At 37.6% G+C, this 16,121-nt stretch overlaps 1 protein-coding gene across 3 annotated transcripts in view; it reads right to left on the bottom strand.

The window, feature by feature from the left end:
- Window positions 1-2,960: 2,960 nt before the first annotated feature.
- Window positions 2,961-16,121, bottom strand: part of HERC2 (HECT and RLD domain containing E3 ubiquitin protein ligase 2) — a 102,477-nt gene continuing 89,316 nt past the window's right edge. For all 3 annotated transcript variants that reach the window (XM_063149727.1, XM_063149730.1, XM_063149728.1), the window contains exons 85-93: window positions 15,303-15,500; window positions 13,601-13,684; window positions 9,405-9,546; window positions 8,446-8,640; window positions 8,236-8,348; window positions 7,184-7,374; window positions 5,359-5,464; window positions 4,611-4,823; window positions 2,961-3,964 (exon numbers count right to left, since the gene is read on the bottom strand). In XM_063149727.1, the coding sequence (XP_063005797.1) occupies window positions 3,692-3,964; window positions 4,611-4,823; window positions 5,359-5,464; window positions 7,184-7,374; window positions 8,236-8,348; window positions 8,446-8,640; window positions 9,405-9,546; window positions 13,601-13,684; window positions 15,303-15,500 (1,515 nt within the window). In that variant the 3' untranslated portion in view covers window positions 2,961-3,691. The remainder of the gene's footprint in view (window positions 3,965-4,610; window positions 4,824-5,358; window positions 5,465-7,183; window positions 7,375-8,235; window positions 8,349-8,445; window positions 8,641-9,404; window positions 9,547-13,600; window positions 13,685-15,302; window positions 15,501-16,121) is intronic.

The following is a 16,121-nucleotide window of genomic DNA, read 5'->3' as shown; positions in this document are numbered from 1 at the left end:
CTGGGGCTCTGCACCCAGTCAGAAATTTATGCTGTCACAGGAATAATGGAAACATGGTGTGACAACTCACATGGCTGTAGGATCACACTAGATGGGTACAGGCTAGAGGAAAAGGGAATGAATACTCACTGAGAGCTACAAGGGCATTGTCAAGGTTTGCAGAGATGCAGTTAGAAAAACAAAAGCTCAGCTTGAATTGAAATTGGCCAGAGATGCAAAAAAAACAAAAAAAAAAAAAAAAAAAAAAAAAGAAAAACACAGAATAGGTTTCTTCAGGTACGTAAACAACCAGTAAAAACAGAAGGAAAACATGGACTTGCTGTGCAACAGGAAAGGTGAATTAGTCACCAGCAATGCTTAAAAGGCAGAAGTTCTCAACACTTTCCTCACCTTGGTCTTTACCAGCACTGTTAGGCCTCTGGCCTTTGGAACAAAAATCCAGGTTGATGCAAACATAGGCTCACCATCAGTGAAGAAGGAGTTGGTGTGTGAACTGCTGCAGGAGCTCAACCCCTACAAATTGATGGGTCCTGACATTATCCACCTGAGAGTGTTTGAGAGAGCTGGCTGACATAATTTTTGGCTTTCCACAACCTTGGAGAACTGTGGAGATCAGGGGATATCCCAGAAGGCAGCGAGAAGGCTAATGTGACTAACATGTAAAATAAGGTCTTAAAGGATGATCCAGGAAGTTCCAGGCTCATCAGACTTACTTAAATCCCTGGGGAAATAATGGAACAAATCCTCCTGGGGGGCTATCACAAGTCAGATGAAGCCCATGACTGGGAAAAGCAAGCAGGGATTCATGAAGGATAAATCATGCTTGACAAACCTGCTCACCTTTCACAACACGTTCACTGGCTTGGTTGGTGTGTGGCACGTGGTGGACATTGCCTGCTCAATATGAATGAACATATTGTGTGCTGCTGCAGCAAAGAAACCCAAGCAGATACTGGCTTACATCAACATGGAGTCACCAGCACTGATAAAAGTAGTCTTTATCCCACTTGGCACTTACGAGGCCACACCTGGAACACTGCACTGTTTTAGTTCCTACTGTGCAAAAAGATGCATACAGGCTGCAGAGGATCCAGAGAAGGACCACAAAGGGGACCAGAGGATTGGAAGGCCTGTCATGTGAGGAAAGGCTGTAAGAACTGGGTTTGTTCAGCCTGGAGACCCTATCAACATGTTTCAGTACAGAAAGGGTGCTTACAAAGATAGAGACTCCTTTTTTTACAAGGAGTGACATGGAAAAGGGATAATGGTACAAATTATTCTTGAGATTATTATTAGAAGAGAAAAAAATTTCACAGCATAATCTCACCAGGGAGGTGGCAGACTTCCCCAGCATGGACACTTTTAAGATTCAGCTGGACAGAATGCTGAACTGTCTTGTCTAAACTGTGCTTTTGCCAATAAAGGCTGGAACAGATGACTCTTGAAGCCCCTTCCAACCTGATAATCTATGAAATGCTGTAAGTCAGGCCACAGGTCACAAGCATCACAGTGTAAAAGTTGCTTGACACTCTTCGGTTAGGATGGCAAAGCAAAGGCCTAAGAAACTTCTTTTACAGTTCAATGCAACTGTATGCAACAATACAATATTTAATGCAGCAATGCATACAGATTCCTTTCCTAAAGCATGCTTCTATTTGCTTTTCTTGGATAGAAAACCCTGACATTGTTTTTCTTTTCCTACAGCAAGTTATAAACTCCATGTTACAGTAGTCCATATGCTTCTGAAACGGGGCTTGAAATTCAAGAATGGCAATTGAACTTGGTCAAAGATCTTGTACTGAGATTTGGGCATGACTCATTCATCCCCTCTCCTGAAAAGCTGGCTACAGAATCTCTTTGATTGGGCTGGATGCCTACAGGGCTCTGGTTTTAGCCTGATGAGGGGCAGCAGACAACCACATGAGCACTTCTGTACTACTTCTTCACTCCTCACCGTCAGAAGAAATTAAATTCAGCAGCTAAGATGAAAGAGATTTAAGATTTTTGAGTTTTGCATCTTAGAGACTCAAAAAGACAGCATTTTTCAGCAGCAGACAGAGAAAATCTGGAGGACCAAGCACAGGCCTGAGTTCTGGAACCTCTGATGATACAGAAGATCAGGAAAGGGGCATTTATTGCACGAGATCTTTAGCATTAAACAGAGGACTCTAAAGGTAACATATTTCAAACCACTGACATCTGACTACCAGTAGTTTCACCCTATAATGAAATACCAAGTCTGTCTCATGAAAACTTAGTTCATGATCACAGTTAATATTTAATCTAGTTGGAACAGAAGTCAAATGCACTCACTAAAAAATAATGAATCCACTCATAATTGTAAAATGTTAAATTGTAAAATGTTGAATACTCACATATACCTATCCTAATAATTACAGAAGCAATGGTATGACATCACCTACTAATAGATTTTAAAGTAAAATATTAGTGCTTTGGCACATTAATCTTCTTCCATTTTGAAAAACTAGTGCATAAACTGTGTGGTCAGGAATGGGCCATGATCTGTGTGTCCTGTTCCAAGGTGTCATGACCAGGCGTCATAAGGTAACTAAATTTTCTCAGTGATAAGATGTTACATGAGTATCATCAGACTCTTCTCCTCATGTTCAGGTACTTCATGACACCTCTCCCTTACACTTCCTCAATTTTCTTCCCCAAGTATCCAAGAATTCACCATTCACCATCCAGTAATTCACCGTTACTGACAACAGCATCCTTGGGAACAACTGCATAAACAAGGTGCACCCAATCACTACAATGATGATGTTATCTAGACTTGCTCAAGTTTACTGTAGCTCACAAAATCTCTCTGGCAATGCACCTACTATTGGTGGAGCAGTTTGGTCAAAGGCTGTGCATTGCAGAAACATTTCTTAGCAGAGCTCTTTCGATGTTCATCCCATGTCCGAGCTGCATTACCACAAAAAAACACATCCTGGTTCTTAATGTGGCAGAACTTTTATTTAGAGGGAAATTATAACTTTTGCATTTACATGGCACCAATTATATACAGTACACTTTCCATGATAAGAATTATGATGCTGTTCACAGAAAGGTATCAAATTTGAGATAAATAATGCATAAGCTAAAATATACAAACCAGGGGGTGGAGGTGAAACTATTGGCCATTTTTAATTATCTATAGAAGAATTTCAAGGAATAATGTTTGTTCAATGTTCAAAAACTTTTAACAAACTTCTAGTAAAGTTAATTGAAATATTTATAATACTATTCCGTTGTTGCACAGTATTTCCAATATACAATCAAGAAGATGCACAGAACACAACACTTAATATGAAAAAACCTATTGCACCCACAATTTAAAGGTTTCACTGCCTTTTGGATGCTGCACTACCATATTTATATAAACATTTACAACACTTCAGTAAACACAAAGGTTCTAAATGTAGTGCAGCATTATGGGGGGCCATTTTCAGCTCTTAAAATAAATGTTAAATGCCCATATACTGTGCCATTTATTTTAAGCTGATGGATTAAGCTGTAATCTTTAAGTCCTACTGTGAGTAGCAAACACACTTTCCCCACGCTCAGAAGATTACCATCCCTCTGACTGTATAGTCTCTATTCTGAAACCTAAACTGTCCTTGGCTTCACTGTCATTTTGGCATTTTGCCTCAGTGCTTTTAACAACTATTCCTTATCCTACTTTTCAATGGCCTGTTAAGTAGTCCTGTGTAGAATCTGAAGCAAAAGAATCTGCATCCTCATTATCAGAGTCGTCGCTGCTGTCGTCGGCCGCCGGCTCCCCCGTCAGCGCAATGCGGGCGTAGTCATCCGTGTCGATGGACTTGCAGAAGTGGATGGCATACTTGAGCTTCTCCTCCAGCACCTGCTTACAGGAATACCTGGGCAGCTTCAGCAGAAAGAAGCACGTATATGACTCAGGAAGGAAGTGGTCTGGAGGATTGTATTTATCCAATACCTGTTAACAAAAAAAAAAAAAAAAAGAAAAAAAAAGCACTGTATTTTTGATTTTTGTTCACAGTCCAAAACACAAATAAGTATTGAAATAATAACTGCGATTTTTTTTAGCACCTTGTGGTATTTTTTGATTCTGATGCTGAAGTTTCTTAAAAAAACCATGAAGAGGCCAAATCCATTTTCCCTCCACCAAATCAATAAATAAAACCAGACATTTATGAGCTGCTTTGATTATGAATACGGGGTTGGGAGCAATCTAAAAAAGACCCTAATACTTCAGACAGTATCAAAAAGTGATTTGAAGATTGTGTGGTCTTAATTTAGCTGAAATTATTAACTGAACTGAATGAAATGCTAAATAAATGCCAGGAAAAACAGCTGCCTGACAGTGGAAAACTATCAAAATTCACAGAAACAAACAGCTGGAAAATTAAAGGAATATCCACTTGTCCAAGTCAAGAGAGAAGAAATAGTTCTATACATTATATAACTGTCACAGACATCATTCAACTGTTGCACTGTTGAATCTACAATGTAAAGCTGCAGAACAGTTTAATGAAATCAGGCCTTTGTTATGCCACGCTGCTACTTCTCCACTACTAGCTTTTTAACTTCCCCATCCTACACAACCACAATACCTGAATTACCTGAATAACAAAGTCCCTCCCCCTGAAGTCTGCAATAGTTCTGGGCAGCCTCGTTCTGCCCCACACAAAACGCAGGAAGAGCGATCGCTCCGTGTTGGAGAAGGACTCCATCACTTCCCAGAACCACTGTATCAGGGAAGCTGTTGGTTCAATGCCTTTGTAAGTTGCTACAGATTTCAGGAGATGAAGTGGGATATCTGGGCTTCCACATACCTGAAAAATAAAATACAGTGATAGGCTATACAAGTCTGATCAAATCAATTACAGCTGATTTGTTCCCTGCCTTCCTTTAAAATATTTAATCAGCTTTTACACTGACAAACCTAGCATTCAGATCTTTGAGATGCCATGCATAGTCTCCTAGTACAAAAATAGTAAACATACATCTTCCCATCAGGCAACAGTAATGAACATTTTTCATACTCCTGAACTTAGAACAAGTATCTCCAATTTACTTTCTAGATCACTGGAATGAGATGACTGGCATGTAGGTTTTTTTTGTTTTGCTTGTTTGTTTCTTCCTGTAATAATTATAATGAATTATTACATCACTGCTCAGCTGTGTCAAAATAATTTTACTAGCACCAAGAGGGCAATTAAACATTTTCTGGTCTTCCCTTGAACTGATGTTTTCAACCACACAGCAATCATTGTAAACAGCATGAAATGTGGGGTTTGTATTAGTAAAGCAAATGAATGAATAATATCCAAGTTAATCTGTCAGAAGTAACAAAGCAGAAATTGATACCATAGTTTCCAGTTCATAGCCTGTAAAGAGTGAAAGTAGAGGAACTGGAACAACACGGGCCATCCCCTCACGAACTGCTGCAACTTGCTCATCAAACTCATGAAGCCTGTAAAGAAACATTTTCAGAGTTTCTGTGAATGTCATTTCTAGCAATTATTTATAGCAATTACTTTACTGTCTTATCAAAGCAACTTAAACCATTCTCCTCAAATGTCCAGCTATGTACCAAAGAACATTAACATTTTTTACACAATACTTGATTTACTACACCAATTCCTATTGCACAGCAAGCTCAATATGGAGGAGAGATCTCCCAATGTTTTAGATATTTTATTTCCAGCATTATTCATGTGCTATACTTGGCAAAAACAAAACAACATCCCATTTGGAACAATATACTCTTGGAAAAAAGAGTGCCTGTATCTTGAAATTCTAACTTCAAACATTCTCAGCACTAGACAGATCTTACAGTATAAAAACAAAAAAGGGTCTGAACTAAAATAGCATGTCTGAGGGGACAGTAGGTTTTTTTATTTCAAGACAGACACAGATAAGTAACAGATTTTGCTACTTCTGATGCCACACATGATTTGTGTTTGGCTTTTTTCTTATCCAGTCAAATAATTTCTGAGATGTTTTACAGAGCCCTCCAGAGCAGAGACATCTCTTACAAGTGCTGTCCTCAGGCTATTCATCATCAAAATAAACAAAGATGTCGGGACAAGTTTGATCTTTTGCATCCACTTTTCAACATGGATTCTATTCAGGAGCTAGTTTTCCCTCTCAAGAGATTCATATAATTAAAAAACTTGATACTTAACCTTTAAATGTTTCTCCAAAAGGGCTTTTAACTGTAAAATGCTTTAGAAATGCTTGGGTCCTCTGAGGACAGCCACAACTGGCAAGAGAGCAGACATTTCTTCAAAGGAATATCAGCTCCAAATGAAACCTCTCTCTTTTCTGTCAGAAACTGGTCTAAGAATTTTTCCCACTACTTAAAGTGGGAAAAAAAAAGAAAAACTAAGGCTGTGATTTGTAATTGCTGGCAGACACTGTAACTATGAACTAATAAGCAAGCATATAAGACAGTGATGATACAGTCTTGCTCAAGCATTCTCTAAAGAAGAGGAATATGGGGGATTGAATAAAACAAGCCTGAACCAATTTCTTATCCAAATTACCTAAATTTACATATTTCAGTAGGCATTAGGCCCACTGCTTCAGAGACAAGATGCTTATGATTGTTTCTGAGATGCACTCATCTAGATAAGCTACCTGGCCACATAAGCAACCAAAGGCCAGTCTTCTCAAACACTGAGCACCTCACTGATCTCTGTGGGGCACCCAGGGAGGTGCATCAGTGCCCCACCCAAGGAATGAACATTTTGGTTTGTACATTCCAACTTGGAGTAAGAATTCAGCTGATACTGCCCTTGACTGCAGTTGATGATTTGAAAAAGTATGAATGCAGCAGTACTAGATCTAAGCTCTCTCCACAAGGAGCTTACTGATCAAGCCTATTACTCTAGAAGAAGAATTAGACACCTGGGACATTACTCCACCAATAAAATTGGCTGTCAAAACTGCTTAGTCAGGACAAATCTAGAGGCACATCTGCTCGTTTATTTTGCTTCCAAAAAATCAAGTTTAAGAATCTTCTCCTTGGATAAAATAAGTGAAACCAGAAAATCAACACTGTAATCACATGAAAATATTTATATACTTGTATGTAACAGGCTAAAGTAGCATTGTTTAAAAGCTGATATATATTTTTTAAATAAAATGCATATTCATATCAGTAATTTTAATGATTTATTCAACAAACCTGTAGTTTATTGCCAGCCTCACATATTCTGCTCTGTTATCCAGTGTAATATGGGTGTACTTGGAACTCAACTGAATATCCTGACCACTTGCATTAGGCACAGTGAATGGGAGGCTCATAGCTTCAAATTCTTCTGAAGTAGCTTCATTGTCTCGAATGTACATAAGCCCAGGAATAAAATCTTTATCAACCTTTGAAAGCAAGAAACCCGAGTTAAAGGCAGTTTGCTAGCACTATATAACAGCATCTCTTGCATACCAACAGCAGTGCATCATGTGTCACTTACCAACAGCTTTGACCACTGTCTGACCACAATTCATTTAACTTGAATTCAAAGCCATAAAATAGCCTAGTACTTTATAAAAAGCTTCATTATGTTGGATGGGGGAGAGTGCACATATTCTAGATGTCAATCTTTTTGGAGGGCATTTGCCAAGAAACTGTATCATACAAGAAAATGGATTTAAAGCTTAAAAGCATAATCATCCCTCCCAGCACTGGATTTGGTACAAAAGGAATCCCCTCAATGACAAGTAAATGACTCAATGCTTTTATAGGAAGTACATTTCTACATGACAGTATTTGAGAAGGAACTTTTCTTCATAATGAAGACCTAAGTCTGATTCCACATTTACCAAGCTCGGTAAGCAGAAACTGAAAGCTTGTGAAATTCAGTATGTGAGCACAAACTAGTAACAGACCGAACTCACTTTCTTGTACTTCAAGTCAGTTATTGCATCTGGGTACAACAGACAGTAACAGCTACAGAAAGGTCTACTGGGAAGTAGGAACTGAATCACAAAGATTGTCTGGTCAAACCCATAGGAAGATTTGACAATGCTCTAGAATTCAGATTATTTAACTACTCTTGAACAACTTAATTTACAGTTTTAATAGTCAGTACAAATCACCCCTCTACAGTGGCTCAAAATATAAAAGGCCAGTCAAAATACAAGGACATAAAAACCACAGAAACCAATCACTTGAGAAATTCATGCCAGAGTCTGCTTGTCTTCTCTAAGTTATATCCTACCCAGGAACCTTCCTCTCACCTCACTGAGATCAGCAATTGTGAGGTTCATTCCTGCAAGCTGTTTCCACACTGGCTCAGCCAGGTTGAGGCTCAGAGGGCTGCCCGTCCGGATAGCAATGCCCAGAAGTACACCTGTAAGTTTAAACACAGTCCATTGCTTTTGTTAGATTCCCAATATTCTGACTGCACATAAAGCACAGAGAATGCCACAAAATTGCTAAGAAATTACCAAGAAAGCGAAACATGTTCATATGCAAGAGTGACTTGGCAGCAGGATTTAACAGGAAACAATCTCTGTTTGCTCCAGATTCATCTCTTCCATTTGGAGTCACAATTAACAGAGGGGTCAGCCCATTCTGAAGTTCTTCACACATTTCTGCTATTGATTCACTATAACCTCCACCACAATCATCCACAGATTCACCTTGGAGAGGAAAAAAGACTAAAAGTTAAATATTCTTTCAAAAATAACTGAAACAAACCCTATTTCCTCTCTGGGGATAATTGTGTAAACAAAAGTTCACTAAAAGCTACACTGTTGTATCTGTTCATATGAAAACCCAGAAGTCTGGCTCTGTATTTGATGCTTCCAGTTCACTGCAAAACGTGTCATTTAGATCATATGACATATCACAATGCCAAAAATACTGTTTTAACAGAGTGTAGAAAATATTTTATGCCATATGCTAATCACAATAAAACAGAACAGAAATAGTATTGCTTTTTCATGAGTAGCACTTTAAAGTAGGTATGTTTTATTTAGCCCATACACAATAGATAGAATGACTCTTCAATCAAAAGTATTTTTTATTAAAAAGCTCAGAGTGATAGGTGAATTGTAAAAACTACCCTACCAGTAAAACTAGCTAGCCAGGATTATTTGCCAATTCAGACAGCTGAAAAATTAGGTTTATATTTTGCAGAATGTTTGTTGTAAGCAGAAGAGCTGCCCAAGAAGCTGAAGAGAATTACAGACAGGCTTCCATTAATCTTGAGGGGTTTTATAAAATTTATTTGTAAGGTTTTTTTACTTCCCAGCATTTTAAACACCTTCCTCTGCCCACACACACACACTGTTTTTCTGGATCCCTTTCTTCCTTCTATCAGGTTCTCCAAAAGAGTAAGCCCCAAGAAAACTGTCAAGTTAAGTGCCAAGTAGGAGGGGTGGAGTGTTGAGAATTTTCTTACCAACAAACTTGACTTTCCAAACACGATGAGGAAGCAGAAGGCTATCAGGGCTAAAGGAGCTCATTTTAGCACACATCTGTCCAAAGACTGACTTTGTACCATCAGGTCCAGCCAGTCCTCCTTTACTCCTGGAACGTTTTACCTATTGAGTAAGCACATTATAAAAGCCACTGTAAGACATATTTCAACTGGCATGACTGTGCAGATAAATAAGAAATTTTCAGTTCCCCCAGCCACCAACACCTTATCTTGAATTTCCAAGCATTCTTTGTTCATCTGTCATTAATCAGCACTATATCTGTTCAGCTTTAAAGGAAAATGGAAAAAGACAGAGGGATAGCAAAGATGAAGTCTGATGATAAAGACATCTCTTGTTTCTAAAGAAACAGCTGATTACTTGGCTAATTAAGTTTTTCTGATTTCAGTCCATTTAGTTAATTCATCCTATCTCTACTCTCAGATTCAACTGACAAATCTGGGTAAGTTTTTCACTCACAAGGCAGATTAGAGACTGGGTTGTTGGCCAGAAAACTGAATCTGTTATTCTTATATTCATTAATAGTAACAGCTAAATATGCATCTATGATACTTACTAGAAGCCTCTAAAAGAGAGTAAATACTACTAAAATGCATCTGTATATAGATACACAAATAATGTTTTCTTACAGAAAAAGTGTATTTTAATATTTGATGGAGATCCCTAAGATTGGCATGAAAGAAAATTCCCATGGATTTTGCTGCAAGAGATGCACACAAAGAGGGTAAGAATACAAAAATCATTTCACCACTATTGAGAGGAAAGAAATGGAAAGTGAACAGAGAGCTGAAGAAACACAAGCTTTTTTTTTTTCACCATTTGCTGTTCTGCAATTTATCTTTTCAACCTGTTCTGACTGCAAATGGACTCCTACATGCACACAGATCATCAGTATCTGTGAGAAAATTCATTCAGAAATAGCTGAAACTTATCCCACTGCATTTAGTCACACTACAAGCTACAGTGCATCTCAAAATCCAGTTGTTCTCATGCTGTGTATTTCTGACAGCTCCAGATGAAACAACTACCAGATTTCTTTCAGGTTTTAGTGAAAGGCTGATACACCCAGATCCTCCTCATGTGTAAAATGCTCTGTCAACAGCTGGTTTAAATTCAATGGATTTCTACGAAACTTGTATTCCCAAGAAGTTTTCAATTGAGAAACTTTTTATTAATCTTAAGCAGCTTGAAAAATACTGGCCATCCCATGAGACACTCTTCAACCCAGAAGAATTCTCTCCCCAGAGCAGAGAGAAATGTAGTACACAAAGCCATGCACTGAGACACTAACAAAAAAGGTTTACAAAAAGATGACAGCTTCTGAGTTGGAATCAGCTAAGGAAGAGGAATATATGTTAAGACAGATCTATGAAGGAAACACAATTCAAAGATGCCACAAAATCACCAGAAGCGGTAGAGAAGTATCACTGTAATAATTTCAAAAGTACACTGTTCTCACTTGTACCCTGAGTTCCATTTTTCTATGCTCAAACTTAAATGCTACAGAATAAATGAGAGTATAAAAACATGAAGAGTACAGAAAAGACTATTAGACACAAGGAGATAAAAAAACCTTAGTCTGATCAGTGTACAAAAATTAAGGCTGTCATGAATGTTCTTTAAAGGGACATTTGATAAGGGAGGAGGCAATAACCAGGAAGGAGGGATGTTATTTAATTTGAAATAACACTCAAAAAGAACAAATCATTAATTTATTCATATGCTGTGCCTACTTTAAGATCAGACCATTTTTATTTATCCTGTTAGTGAGATTCCTATAACCTACATTGCATAAGAAGTCCTTGTAAGGAGGAAGAAACTCAAAGTGGTACTTCATATACCCATACATATCACATTCCTCCCTTCAGAGTGAAGAACATTAAACCAGGAGATTCTTTGCCATACTACATTCATGAAAGTAGACATTCTCCTTAATAGCTGACATCTGCATCCTTTTGAGAAGGAAGAAATCCTTTTCCACTGCTGTGCAAAGATGTTTTAACACAGCATTATGAAAGTATCTGCTTAGAGGCCAAAACACACTGTCCAATTGACACTGCATGAACTACAGCACAACTTAAACACTAGGAAAATCTGATCTGAAGTAAGAGGGTGAGTAAGTAAACCTGAGCACTGCAACCCTATCTAGTCATTTAACTGTTAGTTCACTTCTGGCTTAGTTTTTGACTATCCATATCACACATTTCCAGAAGCACAAAATATCAACACTGCATTTTATGTTACAGAAACACCAGGGTGGCACACCGTTAAGTTACAGTACAGCCACCACATTGTTTCTCACATACCCAGAGCAGAAAAACCACAGAAAACCACCATGTTCCACCATTACAAGGCTCCCAACAGAAAAGACCCAGGGCCAAGAAGTATGTAAGGTGGATGTGATCTACCCTGAAGGAATCTGGTCCCTGTATCACTGGACCCCAGGAGAAAGGAGTGTTGCTTTGCTTGGGTTTACACTGCTGTTATGCTCAGTTCTGCTATTTCCAAAGAAACCACTAAACAGCAAGGGACACTGGAGAGTATTGTAAAAGACAAGTCAATACCTGGAAAACAAGTTTAAATTAAAAACTCATCTGTTTTTTTTTACACCAAGGAAGATGAAGAGAACTGACTGCACCACATAATCTATAAACTGCAAGAAGAGTCTTCTGAAAACCAAGGGGTCTTAAAGTCCAGCTGCACTTCAACTTACAACTGCAAGGAAGATTTAACACTGACATTTAGCTTTTCTGAGACTACACAAAGCAGCCTTGAACCTTCAATTAAAGGATCAAACAGTTTCAGAATCCACATTTTCATTCTGAGCAAAAGCTAACTCAAGAAATTGTAAGCCGTATTTGGTACAGTGTAATCAGGGCACATTATGAATATGACCTTTTTTAGCCTTCACTTGGCTACACTGAGAGAGTTAGTTACAGCAATATTTTATTTCCCCTAGAAGCTATGAAGAAGGGAAGCTGCCAATGCTTTCCTAGGGTTCAAGGCAGATTTAAATAATAAACTGAAATACAAGGGAAAGCCTGTCTCAATTAACAAAGGAGGACACTAGGAAACTATCCCAAAACCTACTCATCACTAGTTTCCTGCTTAAAATACCATCAATATGTATCGGACTTTCTGAATTCACACACTTAGAAAGTAATTTCAAAAATCTCTGCTACTCTCTTCAAGCTCCCAATTCATACAGTTGGACTCAATAAGACTCAGCAATTCTAAGATTCTAATAAACTAGAGCAACACAGTCACAGAACATTAGCACAAGAAATTTAACATGTCCACAGAAAATTGTAAAGAAGTAGAAACAGGGTCCAACCAAAATAGGATATATTTCTGTTCACTAACAAAAAATAACATTTAAATTTTCACATTTTCTCCACTCTAACCTCACAAATGGTAATGGTTTTGCATATTAAGGGAAAAAAAAAAAAAAAAAGAAAAAAGGATCCACCACAACAGGAAAGAAATGCGTGCAGACTCTTAAGATCAGGCTGCAGCCCATTTAAATGAAAACAGTGTTTTACTATTCTATGTTACAGAAATATCTATGGAAAAAAGGCACATCTGGCCTAAGGCACAACATTACATTTTCTAACATCAATGATAAAGAAAAAAGCCTTTTTGTATCAAAGACTTCTGCAATCAATATGACTACATGTGATGACCACCAAAGGACAAGAGTTTATCATGCTGGATTTTAATTATATTCAAGAGCTTTCTTTCCTTGCCCTTTTTTTTCCCTCACCCTTCAGTTTTTTCTCCTTTTTTACCCTTCATTCAGCTGAGCATTTGGAAAGGTAAGAAAAGCATCAGAATCACTACTCTCTTAAACTGTAGTGAGGTCTGAAAAGGCAGTCCTTTATCAAGCACGACATACTTTGCTCCTTAAGAGCCTAAATCATTCACTTAACATTTCAACAAGTGCCATCCTCTCCCCAAACAACTGCAGTATGGATAAAAACATACTGAAAAGAATGTAAGCAGCCTTAAAACTGCAGTCACTTCTTTATTGCTTGATTCTCTGATAAAAATTCCACTCTTTAGCATTCAGATACCAAACAGCTGAAACAGAGAAAGGGCTCTGACCAACCCAGCACTGTGGGCTAAACACAGAGTGAATCAGAACTTCAGCTGAAGATACCTGTATCCTGTTGAGCTCCACAACTGGCCCGTGCTGACGGTCTCTCACCATGGTAGCTTGCACAACTTTTCTGAAAGCTGCCTCCTAAGAAAAAAAAAAACAACCAGAAAATAGCAAAACTGAAGTCAAGTGAGAACCCTGCACATATTCTGCAGATTAACACATAGTTCAACCCAGGAAATAAAAAAGCACCAGAATATGAAGATGCAAGTCAATGATCATATTATTTGTGCTAATCTGTATCACGTCTAAAACAGCAGGGATGCTAAAAAAGTAAAGAAATCCCATCTGTATCACTTTAAACCATGGCTTGAAAGGTTGTACTGCACCCAAATACAATTATAAAGCAACCAATGTATTGCTGAGTACAAGTATAAATTAGTTCATACCAGAAAAATGTAGGTATATAGAGGCTAATTAACATAGAGAACAGCAATCAAAAAAGCCAAATATGAGATCATCTTGCTATGGAAAGCAATAAATAAACAACAAATAATTTTTTTTAAAAAGCAAATTCAAGTATCCAAGCTTCCCACACTAAATATTTGGATATAACTTTGCAGTCAATTTCAAGCAAGATTAAGATGATTTTGAAGTGTTTAGAACCTCTGAAGGTAATCTTGATTTAAATGCCTAGATATGAATATGGCATCACAACCTCTGATGCCTCGTGAATGTTTCTGGTGCATTTATGCCTGATATCCCTCTTTTTCTTACATCTGAAGCATTTCTGCAGACTTGAAATCAATGTGCCTTCTGCACACACTTATATATAACATTATGTATGTAAGGACTTAGAATTAATAGCATTAACAAATAAAAGTCTCATGAACAGAACAGCAAGAATTTCCTTTCTAGTTTAGGTTTTGATGACTTCCCTTGGTCTGTGAAGTATATATACAGCCTTGTTGTTCTACTACAGAATTTTACTGGAGTCTAGAGAAAGAGACCCTGAGACAACATATACTAAGTCATCTAGTTACAGGCCATGTGTCTTATTTAAGGACACAGAACAGCACAGCAGATTCTCTCTGTTTGTATAATGTTTTCTTTTTCAGTTAGATGAATTATTGTGACAGTGAAAAAATTCAGACCCAAACCTCATGATTATACTGAAGGCAAATCAGGTTTTTATGGCTTATCCTGTCTGAAGTTCTGAATGAGTGTTGTGGCTTTGAAGCATTTTAGCAGTTATCTACATTTTCTCACGACTGATTTGACTTAACTACTAAAAACTCCTTTCACTACCACTTGGAATTGAACTCCTAGGTATTCTATTTTCACCTTTAGCTCAGTCTAAAACAAGTTTGTGTCTGCACAGAGCTTTGGTTTAACTAGTATATCACCTGAACTTGATAACTGAAATACAAACAGGTGTGAATTGATCATTGTCTACTATCTTACATTTTTTCCAGGATATCACCCACTTAATACTCAAGAAGAATTCAGCTATACTACCAACTGAAGATTTACAGTGTAAAGCTATTTTCAAGATCAACACACAAAAGCACCATGATGAAGAACTGAGAAAAACACCGAAGAACGAACACAAAGAAAAAAGTTTGCATCGCCAGATTGCAAATATCTGATACACAACTTACAGAACAAATTGAGCTATACAGCTCTTTTTTCTCCAGAAACAGCTTAAACAGCACTTCTCTGTTATAGTTACAAACCTCTCCCTTAGAGTTTGATACAATACCTTTCCCTGTGATATCAGTATTCCCCGTAATGTGTCAAACCCAACTGAGGGTCCTTGACCAGTCTCATCAAGTCTTCCTTCAAGATCAAACATTGGAATGCAAGGACAGAAGAGTTCTGAAATGTGATGCAGGAGCAGAAGCCTGTTTCTTAAGGAAATGATGGGAATTTCCTGCAGATGATTGTACTCCATAGGAACCTATGATAAGGCAATGATATCCAAATGTTAATTACAATTATTATACACTTTATTGTATTCAACAGAACAACAATCTTTAGATTTGTAGGTAAATTTGTATTAGAAATTCACATATTTGCTTATTCACACTGTTAAAACTTCATACATGGAGTTCAGTTGTTCATAAAAGATACTAATAGTTATCCATCTAAACTGAACCAAGTATTTTATATATATGATGGCTAGAATACAAGTGGTGTTCCATATCTTACAATTTCTCCATAAACAAATACATTTTACATCCTGTCATCAGTACTTCCAGGCATAGCTGAAATGCAGAATATTCAAAAAACAAGTCTTCTCAATATAAAGCAAGCAACGAAGAACTCCCTTGGAAGGCATAACATTTTCATAGCTGCAAGGCAGAACTAAATTCCTGCCAATTTTAAAACTGAGTTACTGTTCCACATTTGGATTAAAAACTGAATGAAGAGGCCTTTTCAGCTTAGAAAAATGGAATCCTTTGGGAATACAGAAGTAAAACAAAGTAACTGGCTCAAACCTGAAGTCAAACTAAAGCACACTGAGCTTATACAAGGATTTGGAAAGGAAGTACATCTACTGAAAGGTCAGCAATAAGCA

The sequence above is a fragment of the Melospiza melodia genome, chromosome 2, assembly GCF_035770615.1.
Source record: "Melospiza melodia melodia isolate bMelMel2 chromosome 2, bMelMel2.pri, whole genome shotgun sequence".
NCBI lineage: Eukaryota > Metazoa > Chordata > Aves > Passeriformes > Passerellidae > Melospiza > Melospiza melodia.
The sequence above is the reverse complement of the archived record's forward strand: the minus strand, read 5'-3'. Positions and strand labels throughout refer to the sequence as shown.